The sequence below is a fragment of the Mirounga angustirostris genome, unplaced genomic scaffold, assembly GCF_029215605.1.
Source record: "Mirounga angustirostris isolate CCGP_5_RB_7025 unplaced genomic scaffold, mMirAng1.0.hap1 SCAF_12, whole genome shotgun sequence".
NCBI classification, from domain to species: domain Eukaryota; kingdom Metazoa; phylum Chordata; class Mammalia; order Carnivora; family Phocidae; genus Mirounga; species Mirounga angustirostris.
Genome location: NW_026991720.1, coordinates 14037732 through 14061930, shown reverse-complemented (window position 1 = coordinate 14061930; position 24199 = coordinate 14037732). Strand labels below are relative to the sequence as shown.

The following is a 24199-nucleotide window of genomic DNA, read 5'->3' as shown; positions in this document are numbered from 1 at the left end:
TTAAGATAATGAAAAGATAAGCCACAGGCTGTGGTTTGTAAATATTCACTATATTCATCATACATGAATGCATGCATGCCAAATGACAAAGAACTTGTGTCTAAGATATATAATGAACTCCTACAAGTCAAAAAAGACAACATAATTTCTTAAATGGTCAAAAACTTCAAAGAGGTACCTCATAAGAAAAGATATCAAAAACTAATGATGTAATGTATGGTGATTAACATAACATAATAAAAAAAAAGAAAAGATACACAAATAGCCAATGCACAAGAAAAGGTGCTCAACATCATTAGTCTTTAGGAAAATGCAAATTAACACCACAATGAAAGACTATTTCATACTCTCTAGAAAAGCAAAAATTAAAAGGCGGAAAACACCAAACACTAGCAAGAATATAGAATGACAACTCCTACACGTTGGTGGTGACAGCAACACAACCATTTTGGAAAACTGTTTGGCAGATTCTTAGAAAGTGGAAATTCACTTATGACTTGATAACTCTACTCCCAGGTACTTACCCCCCGAAACATGAAAACATGTTTTTGCCACAAAAAGACATACAAGGTTGTTTATAAGTTTTATTCATACTAGCCCTATCTGTATATGACCCAAATATCCATCAAAAGAAGAAGGGAAAACAAATCACGGTTTATTCATTCAGTGGAATACCACTCAGCAACAAAAAAAGAACTCCTGGCAGATGCAACAACATGGATGAATCTCAAAAGCATTATGCTGAAAGAAGCCAGACACAAAAATAGGATATACTGTATGATTGCCTTTATTTGAAATTAAAAAACAGGCAAACTAATCTGCGATGAGAGCCACACAGGTCTGAATGGTGGTAGCTTATGGTAGTCAGACTGACTAGAAGGGGGAGAAAAGACTTTCTGGGGTGACAAAAATGATTTATAGGTCTCAATGGCAGTATTCATTACACAAGTGTCTACTGAGTTTTCATCAAAACTCAAACTGTACTTTTATGATCTGTGCATTTCACTGCATGCAAAAAGAAAAAAGCTAACTGGGAGCTCTGTGTGAGTAGGGCTTGGGTTCATTGTAGGAAGCTGCCTGGGTTGTTCCATCGGAAGGTTTCAAATGGTCACTATCAGTGGATCTTCTTGGCCTGGGAGGTATAGGCCAGGGTGCTAGTGTTTGGAGAGTCAAGTGGAAAAAGAACCATTCACTATGTAGACTGTCACTCAATCCTCTTGTTTTCAGTATGGTACCCATGTCCCTCAGCTGGGTTCAGTGTCCCAAAGTCCAGTCTCAAGTTCAATCTCTCAAACAACTAAACCTCCAGAGTTTTCGGCATGTGTTAAGATAGGGATTTGGAAATCAATTCATTTCTTAAATGGACCTATAATCAATCCTGTTCTCAATCCCACCTCCACTCATATTCAGAGAGTCCGAGTATCCCTAATTCCTGGCTTTTTGTAGGTTCTCCTGTACAAGTAAGACTTGCCTCTGGGCTTTTCCCTCTGCCCACACAATTTTGGCTCTCTAGCCAGCTAAACCAGTGATCACTTGTATATTTGCTTTCCAGCTTCCAAAACTGGCTGGAGTTCATCTCTATTATTCTCTATGTCTTCAGGAATATCTTTTTTATTCTTTTTTTTTTTTAAGATTTTATTTATTTATTTGATACAGAGGGAGTGAGCAAGCACAAGCAGGGGGAATGGCGGGCAGAGGGAGAGAGGGAAGCAGACGCCCCACTGAGCAGGGAGCCTGATGTGGGGCTCGATCCCAGGACGCTGGGATCATGACCTGAGCCAAAGGGAGACACTTAATGACTGAGCCACCCAGGTGCCCCAAGGAATATCTTTTTTATTCTTGTACTATCCTTTTAGTTCAGGTATGGTCAATCTACCAAGTTTAATTAGAATCCTCTTACTTATTTTATTAAAGGGAAAATGCTCAATTAAGGGATATGCCATTTAGAAAGCACAAACTAATTTATACTTCCTAACCAGCAGGACAAGAATACAGAATTTTATCTCTGCCCATTAGACAAATGATCATATGAAATCACAAATTATTTGGCATAATGTGGCTGAATACATTTTCACATACTGAGAACATTTTTCATATTTTTATTGGATTGTCATTTCTATTTCTTCTTTAGTGAAATACCTGTTTATTTTCTTTGCACACTTTTCTACAGCCATTTTGCTGCCTTCTGTACTCGCAACCCTCCAATTTTTAAGAAAAATAAACACGTTGTTGGCTACTTTTGCCCAATTATTCTTGCAGGTATAACTCAGCATTTTAAATACGTGATATTAACTTAGTACTGACATATTTTAGAAATGACATTTATTCAATTATTGTTTCACTTCTCTTAGTAAAGATTTATAGTTTTCAAATAGACCCTTGGGCGCCTGGGTGGCTCAGTCGTTAAGCGTCTGCCTTCGGCTCAGGTCATGATCCCAGGGTCCTGGGATCGAGTCCCACATCAGGCTCTCTGCTCAGCAGGAAGCCAGCTTCTCCCTCTCCCACTCCCCCTGCTTGTGTTCCTGCTCTCGCTATCTCTCTCTCTGTCAAATAAATAAAGAAAATCTTTAAAGAAAAAAAAAAATAGACCCACACCTTTCTTACTGAATTCATTCTTAGCTTTGGTTATCATATATGAGATTTATATATTTATACATCTACATATGTATTTAAGATTATATATGTGACTTTTCATTAAAAAATCTATTTATGTGCAATTACCACCACTCTTTAAAAATAGAAAATATTTTTCTGCCATATCTGAACACCCTGAGAATTATATGAAATATTGTATCCAAGGATATTAAACGCAGCACTTCATTATTTCTTAGATGTATACCTCTTCCATTCCCCAAACACAGCCCTAATCTAAGCTGTTAAATTACCAGGTAGCCTCCATTCCTCCACTTAATTTCCTTTCAGTTCAAGCTAGACACTAACAGAACCAGCTTCCTGAAGAATTACTTTAATCAAAATCTCCTTTAATACCCAGAATAGTTCCTAATTAATAAGTTAAAACACTTAATCTCAGATTTTATGGACTTTTATCAAGGGGCATTTACGTAACCAAGTTGTTCTTTTTTTTTTTTAAAGATTTTATTTATTTATTTGAGAGAGAGAGAATGAGAGACAGAGAGCACGAGAGGGAAGGGGATCAGAGGGAGAAGCAGACCCCCTGCTGAGCGGGGAGCCCAATGTGGGACTCAATCCCGGGACTCCAGGATCATGACCTGAGCTGAAGGCAGTCGCTTAACCAACTGAGCCACCCAGGCGCCCCTAACCAAGTTGTTCTAATACTTCAGTCAAGGGGGTCTCCTTGCCTCACACCACTAATAGCATCCCAGTTTCCAAACCAGCTTCACCTGGCTCTACTCACCCCACCTTACATTTTCTCTCTTCCTCTAATTACTTAACACATATTCATCTCTGCATAGCAGAAATGAATGGGATCTGAAATTTTGTGTATGCTGTATTTCTTATTCTTGGAGTATGCTGAAGAAACTGAAGTAACTGGTAACTGCTTCCTTCTCACCTCATTAGGATACAACACTCTAAATTTCTCTGTAGGACTTTGGAAGCCTGGAAACCTGAGAGTCCTTCCAAGACGCAGCTCATTCTATTTCATCTAAGAGTATAAGGGCTTTTGAAGTTTGTAATGTGATGATAGATCCATTTGCTTCTCAAAGCAGACAGTAACCAAGCATTTAGATGACAGTTTCTACTCTTACCTCTATTGCTCGAATTACTTTTGAAAGTTCTTTAATAAGATGTCCAGGTCTGACATTGTCTGGGATCTCAAAGGCATGTTCAGATACAAGCTGTATTTGGATTAACAAAGATAAGACAACCAAAGTTATTTACACTGTAATAGACAAAAACTATTTACTAAACAAATTTTGGATTCTCTAGATTTTATAGACATAGCAAAATACTAGTAAGCCAGGTCTCAGAGTTCATGTAGTTGGTACAATACTCTTTAAGGAGATCCTTATTAACTTACAAAATCCTCTTAGCTTGAGTTAAAGATGGACTGTCTCACAGTGAATTTTGCTTTATACTGAGAGGTAACCCTGTACTCTATCCCTTAAAGCCTACTGTGATTCTAACTACTACTATAATTAGTAAAGTAACTAATTAAGTCCAGCATTTAATTCATAATACATTAGGATTTATAAGTGGGAACACAGGCACTAAAAAAATGATCCTATTTCCTATGGGAGGTCTGATTTTGAATAAATTTTTGTAAGCTTTTTTTCTTTTACTAGGAAAAAGATCCCATCAATAGGACAGAGGAATCGCTGAGTTACCATATCTATCTAAATGCAAACTACTGCCATTATTTCTTATGTCTATTTCTAAATAATAACCTTTGTATCTAAGAACATTTTAATTTTTTAGACGCATTCAATATGCTAGTTTTTACTTTTGCTTTACATCTTCTCCTTGGCTTTAGCATAATTTGTTAAAACAGACTAGTAACAACAGTAACAGTAAGTGCTAACTGTGTCAGTCAAGATTCTATACTGTTAAGCACTTTACGAGCATTAACTCATTAATCCTTTCAACAACACTGTGACAGAGATACTACTATTATTCTCATTTTACAACTGAGGGAACGAAAGCACAGAGGTTCGCTAGTTTATTGGCAGCACAGCTGAGATATGAACCCAAACATCTGACTCCAGAGTCCATGCTCTTGAGCGCTGTGCTGAGCTGCCCTCTCCTGGTGGCGCAAGGCGAAGAGAGAGTTAAATGCAAACACCATGCTTTTGAAAGAGCACTTCAAATGTCACGAATTAACAGTATTTATTACTGATGTATCTTACTGTGCATCAAAATCACCGACAAAGTTTGTTAAAAACAGAGGTTCAGATCCCACCACCAATCTATTAAATCAGTATCTCTCAGGGAGGATCCAGGGAGTTTATTTTTTAAAAGATTCTGACAAACACACAAGTCTGAGAACAACTTATCTAAAGCCTTCAGCAGGTAACACATTATACGGTTTTTGCAACACATACTTTATTTTGTTATTACCTTGTTATACAGTTCTGTAATGGACTTACTCCCTTCATCTCCATGATGACCTCTCTGGCCCTCAAAGACCTGATTTCTACTTTCCTGACTGCTTCCACAGTGCCGTGCTCTAGTGCGTACACAAGAGCAATGGTAATCAAGTGAAAAGAGTAGAAAGTTACTGGGAGGGTAACCTATTGATAACTGTCTCCAGTATCTAAGAGCAGGATTTTTATTTCAAGTGGACATTCAAAAAATTAGCATGGAAATATATTTTCATCAGCTCACGTATCTATCACTTGTTAAAGAGTGGCATGTAAAGTTCCAGGAGGGAAATAAAGAGGAGCAAGTCCCTGGTTTTCAAGAGCTCATAAACCTAGTGAAGGAGATAGGAATATATTACTTTACAGACATTACCTGTAAGTCCACTGGCACAAGAAATGTGCTACATAAGCAGAAGGGAAGGACACGGACATGCTGATTCCAAATGGGGATCTGGGATGACCTCTCAGAGGCAGAAGGATTCAAATGCAAACATCACATTTTAGTGAAAAATGAAAGCTCCTGCTTGCAACTTGACCTCCCTTTTCCTTCATTCTTATGAAAGTCTAGCAGATGGAAAGGAATGTGGGCTTTGCAGTCACAGAGACTGAGCTTTAGTCCGAGGTCCACCACAAAATCTTGGGCAAGTTACATAAAATTCTTTGAACCTCAGCTTCTCCATATGTAAAATGGGGATAACGAGAGCAGATGCGAGCTCCAAGTTATTTATTATTATCCTATAACTACATGTTCATTTCTTAGTCAATATCCTAAATACATCTGAATTACTTTCTTTTCCAGATTAAAGAAATACTTAGGTACTTTATTCTCATAAATATAAACCAGCACATTTGTATACACTATACAATAAAATGGAGGTTGTACCAAAAGAGTGATTTCCATTCCCTCGACTGCCACCACTCACGTGCTGCCAAAGCAGCATAAGGACTCTTGTTTTCGATCTTGCCATAGAAACAATAACAATTACTTCTCCAAAGAAAACGACTTACTTCTTTCTTCATCCATAACTTTAAAGCAGCATGCAGTGCTTTCACTCCCTGTACTAGGTAAGTCTGAGGCTGGAAACCATCTTCTCTCAGTTCTGTGGGGATGGAAGTGGGTGGGGAAAGGAGTTAAAGTGCTCCGAAGGTAACAGGGTCAGCTCCAGATGCTGAGCAATCACCAACTATCAAACTGTGTAACTTCTGAATTCCCAGAGAGGGAAAAAGGTGAAAGAAAAAGCAAGAAAGAAAAAGAAACGGAATGACATTAAACGTGGTGGTACCGAATGCTCCAAGTAAATGGAAGCTCACAAACGGTGCTGAGTAAGAGACAAGTCACGCAACAACGTCGGCCTGGATCTATTCACGTGAACTCTAAAAATGGAAGCCATTAAACTACTGTATCGTTTGTGACACAGGTGATGAAACTGAAGAAAAGGATCGCCACAGAAGTCAGGATAGGGGTTCTCTTCAGAAGGGAGGGAGGGGGGTGCAATGGGGAAAAATGACTGGATGTTTCAAAGGTACTGGCGAGGCTGAGCCAGTGGTACAAGTGACCCAGGTGAGCCTTATAATTAGTATTTGAACTGTCAGAACCGTGTGTACGTATGCAGTGTGCGGGCTATACAGTCAGCCACGGGCATGACACAGTTCACGAACGTGAAGGTAAACACACCACACACACACACACACACACGCACCTTTCCCAGGTCTTTAACATTATCTGAAACTCACACAAAATATATCAGATACGGTCTAAAATTCGGGTAAGTCGGGTGCCTGGGTGGCTCAGTTGGTTAAGCAACTGCCTTCGGCTCAAGTCATGATCCTGGAGTCCCGGGATCGAGTCCCGCATCGGGCTCCCTGCTCGGCAGGGAGTCTGCCTCTCCCTCTGACCCTCCCCTCTCTCATGCTCTCTCTCTCTATCTCATTCTCTCTGTCAAATAAATAAATAAAATCTTTAAAAAAAAAAAAAAGTCTAATAAAATTCGGGTAAGTTGAAGCAAAAGCAAAAGGTTTCACTTCTGTCCAATGGCTAATTTACTCACATAAGTCCAGAATTAGTCCAGTTTTATTATTACACTAAACACAGTTAAGTTTCATACAATCTCTCCTCATTTAACCCATCATATAAGCCTAGTAACAGTCTGACAGCTGGTAAATAACAGGCCACAGTGGCAAGTTAAAAGATCAGGGATGGAAGAACATAATGTGGCACGACAGGACCACCATCCCTGCTTCCAGGATGAATGCCTAGGAGGACGGCAATTGGTACAATGGTCATTTCACCCCAGCCTTAGTGGGACTGGATTGACCCCAAGTACTGCCAGGTATCCTAACCTGTACTGATCCAGCTGATGAAATAAAAATGTGCTAAAACCTGACCTACCAGTATCCTTTTACAGTAGTCTCTTTTAAGTCGTTAATGTACAGGGTCATCTATCCAGTCAGACCTCAACACTTCTGAACTCTCAATGGCCTAAAACAAAGGCTAAATCATTCTAAGACCAAGCAACTTGCAGTTTGCGGCTGCAAGAGGAACAGCAAGATTTCACCTTTCAGATAAATCCTTAACTTTGTTCTAAAAAGCTGACTGATGAACCCCCTCTTGGACATTAGGAAAAAGCATCACTTGAAGTGTGGGCGTATGTTAGTGAGGAGAGAAAAGATGGAAAAAGACACTGAACCTTCTGCGTACTGAACTGCCAATCTCTTATCTGGAGGGTTCAGTAACCGGGTTGTATTTCCAAAACACAAGGACATTTACAAATTTTTTGTAAGTATTTGTAAGTGTTCCTATTTTTCTAGGCTTCTACTTGGATAGGAGACTTTACTGCCCATCACTCTACTAGAAGCTACATACGGCAACTCTATGTGTGGTCCCCTGTGAGATTCCTGCAGCCAAGACACCAAGACACACTCACTGAAGATGAGCTGCCTCAGCCTCACCAATACCTGAAAACATTGAGTAAGTCAGGGACTCAGGATAAGGATGCATTTTTGGAGAGAGACTGGTCTTGTGCAGAAAGAAGCCAATCCTCGGGCACCTGGGTGGCTCAGTCGGTTAAGCGACTGCTTTCAGCTCAGGTCATGATCTTGGAGTCCGGGGATCGAGTCCCGCATCGGGCTCCCTGCTCGGCAGGGAGTCTGCTTCTCCCTCTGACCCTCCCCCCTCTCATGTGCTCTCTCTCTCTCATTCTCTCTCTCAAATAAATAAATAAAATCTTTAAAAAAAAAAAAAAAAGAAAGAAGCCAATCTTCTTCATCCATGGGCTCCTTCTTCCATCATACATATATACCTGCACCACGTCAAGACATTGATCTCTATACTGCTGCATGGTGTGGGATGGGGCCCTACTGTTCCTTCCAAAGAGAACGAGGCTGTTTTTTGGTTTTGTTGTTTGCGGAGAAAATCATAAGTGATTTTATCATTTAATTCTGTGCATGCTACCCTGGGAAGTAAGTTATTGTTTCTTTTCATTTTACCTTTTCTTCCTGTGCAACTTTTAAATGGAAATTTAAAAAACCCATATGTTTAGAACAGACTTTACTGTTTAATCTGTTATAATAGTAGCACTATTTGCAAACTGATTAGAAAAGTCAAACAACACAAAAACCAGACAAACTGTGTTCTCGTGGGCACAAGCAAAAGAACAAATAGAAGTAGACATGACAATCAGTCTCCAATTTTGAAACCAAAGATAAAACACCAAAATCTGAAATTCCACATAAAAAAGGTAGCTAAGTTTAAATAAATGTCCCCTCCCAAAACCATTTTCTTCAACAGACTCATAGCCTGACCTTCAGCTGGTTTGTGCTAACAGGTGTCTTGGACCAGCCAGCATCATAGTCGTAATGGTAATGGCACAAGCACTCCCTGCTTCTCTCAGGACATGAAAAAGTCCCTCGATTTTTTTTTTTTAAGATTTTATTTATCTGACAGAGAGAGACACAGCAAGAGCGGAACACAAGCAGGGGGAGTGGGAGAGGGAGAGCAGGCTTCCCGCCGAGCAGGGAGCCCGACGCGGGGCTCGATCCCAGGACCCCGGGATCACGACCTGAGCCGAAGGCAGAAGCTTAACGATGGAGCCACCCAGGCGCCCCTTCCCTCGATTTTTTAAAGCAAATGTTTGGGAACACACATGACAGAAACAGTCCTGTAGCTTGAACTGCACTTGTGAGGGAGGCACGTTTACATGTCTGACAGTGTGTGCAGGCTGCTAGAGTCCAGGGTGAAATGAACATTTTTCAGTATTACCTGTGCTGTTCTGATGCAGCTCTTCATAGATCTGATTTTTAAGGCTACGGACTAGAGAGTCTGATGTGTTAAAAGGCTCCTGACAGGGGAAATCATGCATGTTTTAAAAAACAAAACAGGAGCAATAGCTACACCATAATAATAATAAAGGAGCCCCTCTTTCTATCAGTGGCTTTTCACGAATTTACAAACATCAGGCATCATAATGTATAGATTATTAATTACCTTTCAAGGTTTCCAGCAAATTTTTGGCTACAAACCAACATATGGCTTCAAAGAAAGGGAATTTGAAAAGATCTGGTGTTTTTAGCCTTTTTTCCATCTCATAACACCTAGAGAAATTTGAAGAAATTTAGTATTAATATTAGCATTTCCAAGTTAAATGGAGGCAACCAACTTAAGGAAAATAAAACGAGCACACATTTGAATAAGAATGAACTGTGATCTTATCCGGGTCTGACCTTAACAAATCTGACAGCATACTGAAGATTTACACTGGTCTTCCCAAAGATCAGAACCTTGGGATATGCATCGTCGTCTTAGCAGAAGGAATTTCACAAGGGTTCCACCATAACAAATAAAACAGTACGTGTAGAAAACAGCTCCCTGTGTTAGCACCACAACACCCACTCCGGGAGTCTTCTTTAGGCTCTACTAAGCATTCAAGCTCAAGGACACACTTGGCGCTGGTGGAGGTGAGAAGACAGGATCCACAGCCTGCCACAGTGTTATTCTTCTATGGGAGTCCTGGCAGCAATCCCTACAGCCAGTAGTCCTCTTTCCCCCAGGGACACTCCAGGTAAAGAAGCAAGATTCACATTTGACGGTGTGGGAGGTGCCCTGGCTTCGAGCTTCATGACACTATTTCTCGAAATATCTCTACAGACACATAGCTTCCAGGGTTCCCTCGGGGCTTGCCAAGTTACAAGAGTCACCACACTCAGGAAAGCCCAAACATATGGATTCTCTAGTTCTCCCAGTCCTGAGGCAGTTAATCAGTCAGAAGTCATCTTACCTTAAACAGTGTAGCCTGGTAACATTCTACTCTCTTTAGGCTACCGGGGGAACAGAGTTACCCAAAGGTCAATCTCAGACATAAGGGAAAATAGCTGTTAATCCTTTACCCACAGCAAAACTAAAGCAGCAATCCTAAATTCGGATTACTTTCCATCAGCACCGAGTCTGACTGGATTTGGTTCCTTTCCCTAACTGTAAAAACAGCCAAAGGATAGAGCCCACACATTTTTATAAAATTTTGAAATTCAGGGATATATTTAGTGTCAAACTGAATAAATGACTCTTTTTGTTTTTAGACTTGAAATGCATCAAGGAGTCTTTCTAACAAAATCTTATGGTAATACATTTGGTTTAAAGGTCCTATTCCTAATAATTCCTCAAGGCCTACCTCTGAGATTGCAATTAAAATATATTACTGAATTTATTTGTTTGAAACTTTAAAAATAATATCTTATTTAAGAAAAAACAAAAGATCTTTTAGATCCCTATGACACAAACCTGAGCTGCATGCCAATGTTAAGGTTATGCAGAAAGTTCCCCCCAAAAGCCATACAGTCCTGAGATGTGAGCACAGCATGAATCCACCCTGGAACAGTTAAAATATACATCAGTGAGTTTCCAATAGTTAAACCAAACAAATGTGATCTCTACCTGTGAAATGAGAAACTCAAAATACCAACACCAGTTTACTTCATACTCCACCAGAGCTGGAGAAGTTAATGCCTATTATAATCTAGAGACACATTCGTTCAAGTATTTATTAAATACCGATTATATGCCAGACTCTGTGCTGAGTTTCAGAAAACAAATGCATTGATCCAATCAGACAAAATCATGGTACAGGATAGGTGATGGTTTTTGTGGTTGCTGCTGTTTTAGTTTTTTAGTTTAAAAACACAATCCAATTTCACATTCAAAATGTTACTCTAAGAGGAGTCAAATACGGTAAAGAATAAAGTGAGCACATTTCCATTAAATGAACATGGGACTGGCTGTGCACTTCACTTCTTTAGTGTCATCCAGAAATGAGCAGTGCTCTGAGGGACTAAGCAAGGAGCAGGAGTGGAATTCAACTGGAGACCTGGCACTAAGAAGAAAAAGGGAGATCACCCACATTTCGCTGTGGAGGGCTATGGGTCCTAAGATACAAATGTTGGCAATTAAAATGATGTCTTATTTTCCCATAAATATGTTTTCAAAGTAAGAATCATTTCTAAAAGATGATGCCTAACTTTTGAAAACAAAATCCATGGACTGAACATAAAGCCTTCATATAAAAATAAATATGTACAAGTATGTTTGCGAGTAAAAATTAGCTATTAAAATAGATCCCATTTTCTTTATATTTTTCATTTTTTGATCCCTCACTATGCTATGACACGGAAAAAATTCCGTTAAAGACTCACTTTCAAGTGGTGCCATTTGTGTGCTCAAAGGCACAAAGCCTTGAGCTTCACCCTGAAATCACAAATGAAAAATTTTTGTCAGCTACAAATCCTACCGATCAGTGGTTCTCAACAGAGGCAGCACTGCCTGTAAAGGATGTTAAGGAACGTTTGAGGATTTTTTTTGATTGTCTCAATGATCAAGAGGCATCAGTGATATTACATGAGCGAGAGCCAGGGATGCAACAAGCAGGCCACTCCATATAGTAAGCAACAGTCGTGCATTACTCAGGACTCTCTGCTGGGCATTCATATAGGTACAAAATCTGCCATTAATGGTCTAAGTCTAGAAACTGTAAGTCCATTATATAAGTAAGCCAAGTATTTTTTGCACAGTTTTGGCACAATTTTCCAGGAATACAACTACTCTGTAAGTTGAAGGAAACTATAGTCTGTCTGGAAATTTATCAGTTGCCAGCTACCCTGGGAAAAAGCAACAGTCCCTAGGGCAGTGGTTGTCTAAGTGCGGCCCCAGACTGGCAGCAACAGCCAACAATTGGGAACCTTTAGAAATGCAATTCTCAACACGGCCCTCCCGCCCCCCTGCCCCCCAGATCTACTGAATCAGAACCGCTGGGGATGAGGCCCAGCAATTCATGCTTTAATAAGCCCTCCAGATGATTCTAATGCTCAGTGACATTTGAGAACCACTAATCTACACCAATGCTATAGAATTTGAGTTGCCAATCATACACCTGTATGAGCAGGCACATTTTGAAATAGTATTTTATTATAAATTGCTTTTTGGTTTCTTCTTTCTATTCCAGTTAGATCATTACATCAATTTGGGGGGACATAATTGGTATAGGAGGTTATAGCATGAATGAATTTGAATTCAAGATTTTGAAGAGAGCATAACAAAATATTTGTTGCAAAAGGGAGCCCTGGGAAGAGGAATTAAGGGAGGAGCTGAGCTCATGCACAATAAAAATATTGATACTTATCTAGATTTTATAAAGTCTGGCATGTATTCATTCATTTATTCAATACCTATTTATTATTACATACACCAGAGGCAAGGCAAGAAAGCAAGGCCTGTGGCAACAGATCCCTGTGAACTCCGGCAAGTAAGGTCACCCACATCGGAAAACCATAATTCTCAAAACCAGTGGCTGGGAGAGTCCACAGCCTGCATTCAGTCACATCTCAAAGTGACACTCCTGATACCTATACTTGAGACTATAGCTAAGGCTGGTATTCAGTCCCTTCCCAGGGTCCCTCAAAATATACCCACTGCCTCCAGTGTCCCAGGACAGCAGCCCAGATTCTTACAGCAGGGTTGGCCTTTGATAGCAATGGAGAGCTGACCCGTTAAAATTGAAAGCATGTCATCAAAATTTTAAAATTTTGTGCAAAGGACATTACAAAGAACGTATAAAGAAAATGAAATCATAAGCCCCAGAACAGGAGAGTTACTTGCAAATCATATATCTGGACATATCTAGATCATATATCTAGTATACAGAATATATCAAGAACACTTACAGCTCAACAATAAAAAGACAAATAACCCAATTAAAAATGGGCAAAGAATTTGAATAGACAGTTCTCCAAAGATAGATATACAAATAGCCAATAAGCACAAGAAAAAAGTTCAGCATCATTACTCATTAAGGAAATGCAAATCAAAACCACAATAAGATACCATTACTTCACATCTACTGGAACGGTCAAAATAAAAAAGATAATTACAGTGTTGGTAAAGACGTGGAGAAACTGGAACATGTGTACAGACGTGGAGAAATTGGAGCTGGTGGGAATGTAAAGTGGTGCAACCACATGGAAAAGAGTTTAGCAGTTCCTCAAAAAGTTAAACATCATAAACTCTATGGCCCCACAGTTTCATTACTAGGTATATATATATAACCAAGAGAAATGAAAACCATACCTCCACACAAAAACTTCTACACAAATGTTCAAAGCATCACTATTCGTAATAGCCAAAAAGTGGAAACAACCCAATGTTCATCAACTGATGAATGGATAAACAAAATGTGGTTTATCCATATAGTGGAATATCATTTGGCCATAAAAAGTAAGGAAGCGCTGACATGTGATACCACATGGATGAGCCTAGTAAACATTAAGCTAACGAAAAGAAGCTAGATACAAAAGACCACGTATTCCACATATTATACATGAAATATCCAGAATAGGCAAATCCACAGAGACAGAAAAGTACAGTTAGTGGCTGCCCGGGGCACAGGGGAGGGGGAATGGGGAATGCCTACTAACTGGTAGGGGTTTCTTTTTGAGGTGATGAAACGTTCTGCAAGTGCTATGGGTGCACAACTTTGTTAATCCACCAAAAAACACTAACTTGTACACTTTGAAAGGATAAATATTATGGCATATGAATTTTATCTGAATAAAAATTAAAATGAAGGCAAATGACATAAAACACAATTCCAAAACAGATCCTAACTACAAGAGAAGCCCTCTGAGGGTCAAAGCAATGAAAAGTCCAAGATCAGAATTCTCTCTCAGGCTATGCAAAGCTCTTTTCCAACCATGTTAAAGCCAGAGGTTCTAATAAAAAGCCGACTCCATGTGACTGAGCATCAACTATGGGGAGAGGGGATGGGAGGAAAGCCTTACCTGTAGGAACAAATAAAGTATGTCCCTGCTTTACCACACATTTGTAGCATTTATCCACCTTATCTCCAAAGAACACCTCACTCTGGGTCACAGATGAACTCCAAGACTCATAAAGTGCCAAGTTTTCATCTGTTGGCTTTATCAAATAGAAAATCTTCTCACCCTAGAAGGAAGTAATCACACTATTTTTGAAAAAAAAAAAATGCCACTCTTAGGATGGCCTACACGGATCAATATTCCAATATAATGATCTAAATTAAATTAGATAATTATCAGATTTTTTAGGCTCAAGAGGACATCTTTCACAAGCTGATCAATAACTATCGCCCTTAATAAGCATCTTCACAAAAGCTAAATAAAGCTCCCCCTCCAAAATATGACCAGGAGTCAATAAAGTAGCATTGGAGAAACAGTTACAAGAGAGGAGGGTAAGCATCACAGACATCTTACTGATCTCATTTTCACGGTAGGGAAGTAAATACATGTTAATAGGCCCAGGTCACACAGTCATCTCTGCAAACTTTGCCCTTGCCCCTAAGATCTATAATATGATTATTTTTTTTAAAGACCTGTAAATAAACTTCCTTTAATCAACTAACCCTTTGCCTTCTCGTAGAGAAGAAGAATGGGAGCTCAAGGACACAGCATCGAATACAGTCCAGAGCACTGCTGAAACACAGGCATTGTATATGGACCAAGGTCTGGTCCTAGACCAGCACTGTCCATAGAACTTTGTGTGATGATGGGAATGCTTTATATCTGTGCTATACAATGCGCCAGTCATAAGCCACATGTGGCTACTGAGCACTTGAAATGTGACTAGTGCAAATAAGGAACTGAATTTTAAATTATATTTAATTATAATTATTTAAATTTAGCCACATGTGGCCAGTGGCTACTGTACTGAATAGTGCAGTTCTAGATAAAGCAAGGTCAATATAAGCTGCCAAGAAGAATTAGTAGTTTCATGGGCATTTCTGACTTATTCAACTAGCTGTCCTGGCCTACCCTGAAAATCAGAAGCAAATATTACTGTAATTTTGCTGTAATCCAGTATTTGATTCAGGGATTAATGGAAAATTGACTAGGGCAAAGAGGAAACAAAGAGACAAAAGGCTACAAGAGACCAATTTATAAGATGGGGACAAAAAAAGGAAACTAAATATAAATTAAAAACTCATGGTGGCCCCTCCATTACTTGAGATTTAAAAAAACAAAAACAAAAACATAATGCTTAAAGGTAAAATGCTGGATCCTACTTAAAAAGTACAAAAACTTTCCTCTTTATAGATGTCATTTACAGCAAATAAATGCATTCCTGGAAAAATAGGACTAAATGTTTCCGTCAATGAGAGAACAAAGAAATACCCCAATCTTACCCAGAGGACATGGTACCAAACTGAAGTTCCACCAAAGTCAATGTGGAAATCTGTGTAGCTGTCTTGAACTCCCATTAAGCAATATTTCTGAACAAATGGCTTGGGAAAAACTGAATCATCTGGCCAATAATTTTCCACCCAGGAAAGTTTTCTGGCTATATCAGGGACCTCCACCAATTCAGACATCCTTTAAAAAAACAAACACACATATACACACATACCCACATCATGCAAATTAAAAGTTCTTAAAGTTTCATCTCCCATCTCAACCCAAACCAAGAAATTAAATGGAACTCCAGGTTAACAACAATACTTAAAAGTTTAAAATTCATCATATTTCTAAATATTCTCAGTGCGTGCCAAAGCAAAGTGTACAACAGTGCTATTACCGGACCACTTTAGAAGTCATAATTAGGTTTCTTACTAAAATAAATTTATCATTTAACTACATTTAGCTAACACTGAGAAGACTAAACCAAAATGTCCAGAACTACTCACTTTGTATCTGAAAATTCAAGGCTGATCACATTTAACACTTTTGGTCTGTTAGGATTCGTGAAGTATTTAACATAATTGTGAAGGGTCATCTTGCTGTCTGCCTGCCTTGCCACATCAATGACATCTATCACTTTGTCACCACCTGCAGAGAAAAATTATAGTCTTATTATCAGGCTTAAGAGTTACATCAATAGATGCCTTAAACAAAAATATTTTAAAAACTGTATTTACTTAAAGCCAACCATAAAACTACGTAGCCTAGACAAAGATTCTGCCTGTATCCTTACTTTTTAAGTCCAACTGGAACTTTTGGAAAAGGGGGCCACTTTTCAGGGAAATAATAAAGCAATTAAGACAGAGTCACTGATTAACACGAGAAAACTTAAATGTTTACGAAGTTTTCTACACACTACTGATTTCAGTGCAGCTCACACTGACAAAAATGCATTATATTGGTATGTGGGAACTGTGCCACGTGCTCTGAGTTTCCACGTCCTCATGCATAAAATGAGGGGACTGACTTCGTCCTTTCACTTCTATAACACCTAAGATTCTATCATTTAGAAAAACCAGTCAGTCACTGTGGAATTAGTGAACAATGTAACCATGACAATTTCTGCTTGCCAGGTAGTGTCTTCTAATACTCTGCTTCAAGAAAAAAAATCAGTGGTTAGGAAGCAAAAATCAGTTCATATTAATGCATGTGAAACGAGTTCTCAATTGGGATTTAGAATTTTCCTAGAAAACCAGCAGGCATCTCTCGCACATCACTGTACTGTCACCCTAGAAAGCATACCCAGTTTTGCAATGTCCTACAGGACAGACAAATGGAATTCAAAATATGGCAATATTTAATCAACCTGAGAGAGAAATCAAATAAATGCCATTTTCTTACTATAGTGTAACGTTATATTAATGCACTGCCTAGTAGACTTTATTTTATACTTAAAAGGCAAAACAGTTCTGTTAACCGAAGCATTTTGCAGTGCTAAAAAGTAAACTATCTAGGCGTTGGACTATTTTTTCCTAAACTTATATTACACTAGCCACTTATTTTACAGTGCTACTTATGCAAACAGGCTCAGGTTAAACCTCAGCCTCATCCCCTAGTTTATCAAATAATTCAGAATTAGCTGAATGTGAAGTCATGACATTAAACTGGGTTTCCTCAGCAAAGCAGTTATCAATGAAAACTGTCACCCAATGGCTCAATAAAGGGACAAGTTCTCAGACATTTTATACTTAGGAGATAATGCACTGCAGTAAATGTACAGTTCGGAGTCAAGGTCGATTTGAGATCTAATCCTCAAAAAAAATCTCTATCTATAGCTGACATGGAATGAGATCTACATATAGTCAGTTTTAACTATAGATACCATGATGAGAACGAACAAAATGACTGAAAATGTCAAGAAGACTGCAACAGAGAAATGGTTTTCCCCCTTGTTTCTTATACCTTTCTGGGCCTCAAAATCACACACTGAGTCCAGACACCATGAAGTGGCAATATCAACAAGTCATGAATATAGAAACGGCTTGAACATGGTCTCCTCTTTTTTCCAGCTTTTCTCTAGGTACCAGAGGTCAATGATCCTGCTCCTGAATGCTACAGAGTCCTAGAACCAGTCCAATTTCCCAGTGTCTTCCTCCTGGTATCTGTAGTTACGCCTCAGCAACTACAACTGCAACTATTTCTCCTAAGCAAGTACCAGAAAATTTGATGATAACCAAAAAAGTGGCAGGATGAGGTTGAATAAATAAGAACAGATCAGGTGTTTCATTCTCTTTTTCTGACAATTGTAGGTCTGCTCAGAAGAAACAGTTTTCGACCTAGGTGATACTGAATTTCACTTTCCCTGACCCATGAAACTAAACTAACATCTCCTCACTCAACTTCTAATGTAATTAGAACAATACTACTACTACTTTTACCGCCATTTTCCCAAGTACTTAAAGCAATCAAGTGCGTACCTACATAGCGTTCCACATCCATGACAGAAAAAGCAGGTGGAGGGAGCCTGAGTCCTAGATCATCTAATTTGGGGACCATAATAGGAACTTCAAATCCATGTTTCTCCAGGTATCTTTGTGTCAGCTGGCTGCCATGCATCTTTACAATGATTTCATCGGCACTAAGGAAAACATAAGAGTAAAACGTCATCTTTGTTGGAAAGTTCACTTTAAGAAAAACAGTCTGGTAATGGGTTAACTCATATACTATATTACTGTCTATATCAGCAGTTCTCAACCTATCATACCTGATTCTCCTTTCTAGAACAAATGTTTTATCAAGTCCCTTTTACTATCCTAAAGTAAAAGTCATAGATAATTACTTCAATACATACAATTGGAAAAATATATATGTATTATATTAAATGCCTTCACCAAAACAAGAGAAAAAATTAGTTTATAGCAAAATATATATTTCAATATGTAAATGTTTAGATAACTACACTAGAAGAGATAATATAATAATAGAATGATTACAACTTGTTGTAATGAGTGACTGAATTTAAGAGAAGTAACTAGATCAGAAGCCACTAAATACAAGCTGTGCAGGAAATCAGAAGAGCAAAAGGTAAGGGGGCACGTTAGAATAAAACCTGGTGTCAGGATAAGTAAAACAGAGAAGATTCTATCTGGCTATAAAATTCTACACAAATATTTGTTAGACATTTCAAAGTCTCATGGACACAGAACAATTCACTGTTGTCTTGCACAACAGAGGATGGCTAGCTCCCATGGTCCCCGTCCACTGAGACAAATGTCGAAAATGAACTCCCAATTTATCTGTTACAACCAGTATTTCGTAAGTTTCAGCAAGTGGTCGCCTTAAGCCACTTTTTAAAAAGGGATTCTCAACCCCAGCTGCCCACTCTCATGAGTAACACGTCATAAGCATCCCACTTAAGTGCGGTTTGTCCCTTTCCATTGTCCTCTAACCATAAACCAAAGATCCCTTTAAATGGGGATGTTCTAGATTTTATCTCCCAATTGCTCAGAATGCAGCTGTTATTCCTCCAAAAAAGAACAACACTTGCTTTACAGGTTAAAACACAACAGTTGCCATTTACACAATCAGACCTTAACTGTCTTGCTGTCACCTGCAGCCTTGGCATCAAGAAGACAAGAGATACTGGTTCTCTGAATTATTGGGTTCTGATCTGTCCACCCTCTCAATAAGAAAAGGTCAGTTTGAAGCTCCCCAAAATGAGACAGACTTTTTCTGGATAGTCTTATATTTGAAGGGTTTAGATCTCCTTCATCTGACTCATTGAGTTCTGTACTGCCTTTTAGTTTCCCCATAAGCATCTCCCAGTTGTCCTCTTTCCCCAAACTCTGAGAATCAAACAATTCCCTCAACTCCAATCTGAGGGAGAATTTCAAATCACTTGTACTTCTTGATCTTTAATGTTTGTGGTGTTTTACTTACCCTGTCGATCAAAAATATATAAATACAACTGCTTAAAAATATAGGTACATCATTATTTGCAAGAGAAAAAAATTGGAGACAAACTAAACATACACCATAGAGGGATGGTTAAGTAAAACATGGTGAATATACACAACTGCATACTACACAGCAGTTAAGGAGGGAGGTAAATTTTTGTATACACAGGGAAAGATACTGATGAAATAGAATAAAAAAAGCAAGTTGCACATCATATGCATAACATAACCCCATTTATTTTTTGTTTAATTAGATGCATATATACATACACACACACACATCTACACATTTATATACATAAATACTTTAAATGTAATCATTTATGTAGAAAAATGTCTCAAAAGGCTCACCCTAAGTTTAAAATGAGGGGGAGGAGGTGAGATAACCCGTTCACTTTATTTTATACACTTCTGTGTTAATCACATCACTATGTGTAATTTAATTAATTACTGTCACTCTATATATGGTTTTAAATGATGTGAAGGTTTATGGAGTTAAACAAAATAAAACCAAAAACCTTAGATTAACGGTAATTAGAGTTTAGACATTTGTGACCATCCCTATAACCTGCTCTCCTCGGTTATTACTTTGGTACAGAGGCCACAGGCAGCACCAGGCCAGCGTTTTTAACACTGTTCTTTCAGGTCACAAGCCTATTTGAAAAAAATAAAAGCCACGGCTCCTCTTCCTGAAAAATGCATATTCACATATTGACACTAAACACTTTATACAGGTTTAAGAAACTCACAAGCCTCTCTGAAGCCAGTTCATAGACCCAGGCTGAAAACTCTGGCCCTAGGCTCCAAACCAATCCAGGAAAACAAACATTCTTCCAACCACTTTGAAACTGATAAAAGAGAATATTTGAGACAAAGACCTTTAATATCACAGAAGTCGTGTGGAAACCACTGTGGAAAGCTCAGCAGACCTGAGGGAGACAACACTATGTGCGTATCAATTATATGTTTCTGTTTAAGGATTAAGGGGGAGAGGGATAGACAGGAATGTTAGACTGTGAAGAAACAGCAAGGGTTTTATAGTTACAGGATCTGAAATAATTCCTTAATAGGCTGCACGTGATGTTGAGATTTAAATTTAAATTGTGCTTCCCCTCTTTAACAAGCCTGGATATGATCTTGTGTAAAAGGCTATTAAGCATTATCACTTTAAATAGATGTCAGGCAGCGAGCAGGAAATGATCTAAATTAGCATGATTAAATGCTGTGTAGTACTTTTGACTCTCTCTGAGCCACAGAGAAGTCAAACACTTCCCATTATCTTTTAAAAATCAAAAAGCCCAGTCCTGCTGCCACCAGAGAGGCTGAGCAATGGGTATGGGTACCTCTGACAGACCCAGGGTGGAGAGAGAGAGATGAAAACAACACAAGAAAAAAACAGAGTTTGAAAATCCGAACAGGTGAGGTAAAAGGGGAAGACAAGCAGCTGTTGCACGTCTCGGGGAGCCCAGTCCTGGAGACGACTGCCCTAGGTGGGCATATTTCCAATTTTCTGGATGGAGATCCACAGTTAATGTACTTTTACAAGGTGCCCCCGTACACATATGTATAACACGACAGGTCCATGAAACTGTGCTTATTTACTCCTATTACCTACAATGCGCCACTGGTTTCTATTTCATGAAAAAAACAAGAGTAAAAAGCTGAGAATGGGTGGCAACCTGGAGTTTGAAAACACTGCTTTAGATGATGCCACTTTATTAGGTAACAGTCTCAAATTTTCTTTGGTGAGAACAAGTTTCCATACCTTGGGAAGACTCGAGAACGTAATTCCTTCACGAAAGTCCTCGTCCCCGCCTGCACCGGTTTGGAACCGTCATCAACCTCTGTGTAGTCATGCCTGTGCCAGTTCCTCCTCTGTTTCACTGAGTTTTTAGGAGATTAAAAAAAGAAAACACTTGTGATAACTGGTGATACCACGCACTTCCTAAAAAGTATATCCTGTATGATCAGAAATAATAACAACTGTAAGTGCAAAAAAACCCTCCCTTTTTAATTCATTTCCAGGCTGAAGCAGTAAATTTTACTTTGTGTAATGCCACAATTATAGGCAATTAACTGTGAATCTTTACAAATCTACTCTTGTATGTTAACTAAGTAGAATTTAAACAAAATTTTGAAAAGAGAGCATTAAAAAATGTTTTTAAATCTACTTTTTATTTCAAAAAAATTTTAAATCAGCAAATTCAAATTAGCAGATGGAGCCCATTACAATATCCACACTTACACATATTATAAAATATCACAATTATTTTAAATCATGATTTTCACTAGACCATGAAGTCATAGTATGATTTTTATGAATCATCCAAGTCACTGATCCCACATCAGATATCTATTTTAACAGCACAGTTCCCTTCTCTTTTATGTCAAGATCTATCCCCAAAATAAGTAGGCTTAGACTGCCACAAAAGAAGAGCAGGTGGCTTCCTCATAATTAAAGGAAGGAGGAATGACAGAACAAATAACTTTATGATTAGTTCTAATGCTCAGATCCTGTGATTCTACAGCTCTGGGCGGCTACAATCTTGAAGAATCATGGCAATCAACATCAGGAGACTTGGACTGGACTCCTAGTTCAGCCATAACTTACTCTGCAACCTTGGGCAAGTCATGTGACACGTCTGGGTCGTTTCCTCAAATGGTAATGAAGGTAGGAGTACTGTCTTCCTTCCTTCCTCCCTCCCTCCCTCCTCCCTTTCTTTTTTTTTTTAGGAGTGCTATATTTCAAACCATGCTGAGGAACCCTTAATAAAGGGGAAGATGGGGAAGAGGCCACAAAAGAAACTCTGGATCTCATTCTGCTTTCCACCAAGGCAGCACCACCTACAGCCCTTTCGTGTGTTAGCAATGTAAGATGTCAGTTTTACATCTTTTCTTAAGTTTGAAAATCACTCTTAAGGGACTCCTGGGTGGCTCAGATGGTTAAGCGTCTGCCTTCGGCTCAGGTCATGATCCCAGGGTCCTGGGACTGAGTTCCACATCAGGCTCCTTGCTCATTGGGGAGCCTGCTTCTCCCTCTCCCTCTGCCCCTCCACCTGTTTGTGCTCTCTCTACTCTCTCTCTAACAAATAAATAAATAAAATCTTAAAAAAAAAAATCACTCTTAAGCCTAAAACCTTCATGATTCTGGGAAATGTACTAAAGTCTACAACTAGCTTAGAATGCATCAAAAAATAAGATGGATAGATACACAAATAGTGGGATAGTTACACAGACTGTGTGGTAAAGCAAGTAATGTAAAATATTAATAGTAGAGTCTACATGGTGAGTTTGGAGGTACTCCCTACAAAAGTCTTTCAACTCTTCCCATATGTTTGAACATTTTTCTAGTAAAACATGGGGCAGGGGCAACTCTATAAGTCTAAGTTATTCCAAACCTTCACCCTAAAAGATCATCATAATAAAATTACACTGGATCCTCATATGGATAAGGAGAAGTCACACTAAATCAATAAAGGAGGAAATTGGGCTTATTCATATCTGAGGGTTTAAAACAAGATTCTCAAAATAATTCATGGCAGGGCGCCTGGGTGGCTCAGTTGGTTAAGCGACTGCCTTCGGCTCAGGTCATGATCCTGGAGTCCCGGGATCGAGTCCCGCATCGGGCTCCCTGCTCAGCAGGGGGTCTGCTTCTCCCTCTGACCCTCCTCCCTCTCATGCTCTCTGTCTCTCATTGTCTCTCTCGCAAATAAATTAAAAAATAATAATAATAATAATAATTCATGGCAGTCAAACCCTCAATATGGAAAAGAGTAAATCCCATTTTTTAGAAGTCTCATGAGAAAAACTGAGAATCATAAAGCAACCTTCCTAGAAAATGCCATTAAGGCACCCTTCGTGTGTTATTTTTTCTCATTTAAAATCACTTGTAAAATTCAAGGGTGTTTCATTCCAGGCTTCCGTTCTACATATATATAGATACATAATCCCATTTTATTTTCAACTGGGATCATGATGTTCATCCTGCTTACCTTTCTTATTCTATCATGAGCATTTTTCTCCTTATTAAATATTCAAAAGCAATTTAAAAGCAGCCTAGAATTTTAAGACATAGATATAGATGCATCACTTTATAATCCTTTTTTTGAGTCTTAAGCACTTAGCTCATCCTGAATCTTTCTTCAAACAAAGTTGAGATTAATATTCATATACATAAATCTGTTTCCTTCATTAATTCCTCAGGATAAATTCCTAAAAATGCTAGAAGACTCAATATTTTTAAGATACTTGCTACATATTGCAAAACTGCCTCCAAAAAAGTGGTAGGTAACTCACATTCTTACCAGTATATATAAGCAGCCTATTTTATAGCCCTGAGTCAACAGTGAGCATCATCATTAAAAAAAAAAAAGATGGGTGCCTGGGTGGCTTAGTCGGTTGAGCATCTGACTCTTGATTTCAGCTCAGGTAATGATCTGGGGGCCTTAGCATCGAGCCCTGCATCAGGCTCCCTGCTCAGCAGGGAGGTCTGCT

The 24199-nt window shown here is 38.8% G+C and overlaps 1 protein-coding gene across 3 annotated transcripts in view; it reads right to left on the bottom strand.

Annotated features, from left to right (window-relative positions):
* KDM7A (lysine demethylase 7A) overlaps nt 1-24199 on the bottom strand; it is a 90693-nt gene that overhangs the window by 24566 nt on the left and 41928 nt on the right. For 2 of the 3 annotated variants that reach the window (XM_064574891.1, XM_045864186.3), the window contains exons 3-11: nt 21471-21588; nt 18227-18387; nt 16256-16397; nt 15758-15944; nt 14379-14541; nt 10834-10921; nt 9544-9650; nt 6069-6160; nt 3729-3818 (exon numbers count right to left, since the gene is read on the bottom strand). In XM_064574891.1, coding sequence (XP_064430961.1) covers nt 3729-3818; nt 6069-6160; nt 9544-9650; nt 10834-10921; nt 14379-14541; nt 15758-15944; nt 16256-16397; nt 18227-18387; nt 21471-21588 — 1148 coding nt within the window. Of the gene's footprint in view, nt 1-3728; nt 3819-6068; nt 6161-9543; nt 9651-10833; nt 10922-14378; nt 14542-15757; nt 15945-16255; nt 16398-18226; nt 18388-21470; nt 21589-24199 lie in introns of those variants that run through there. The other variant, XM_064574892.1, reaches the window with a different exon arrangement.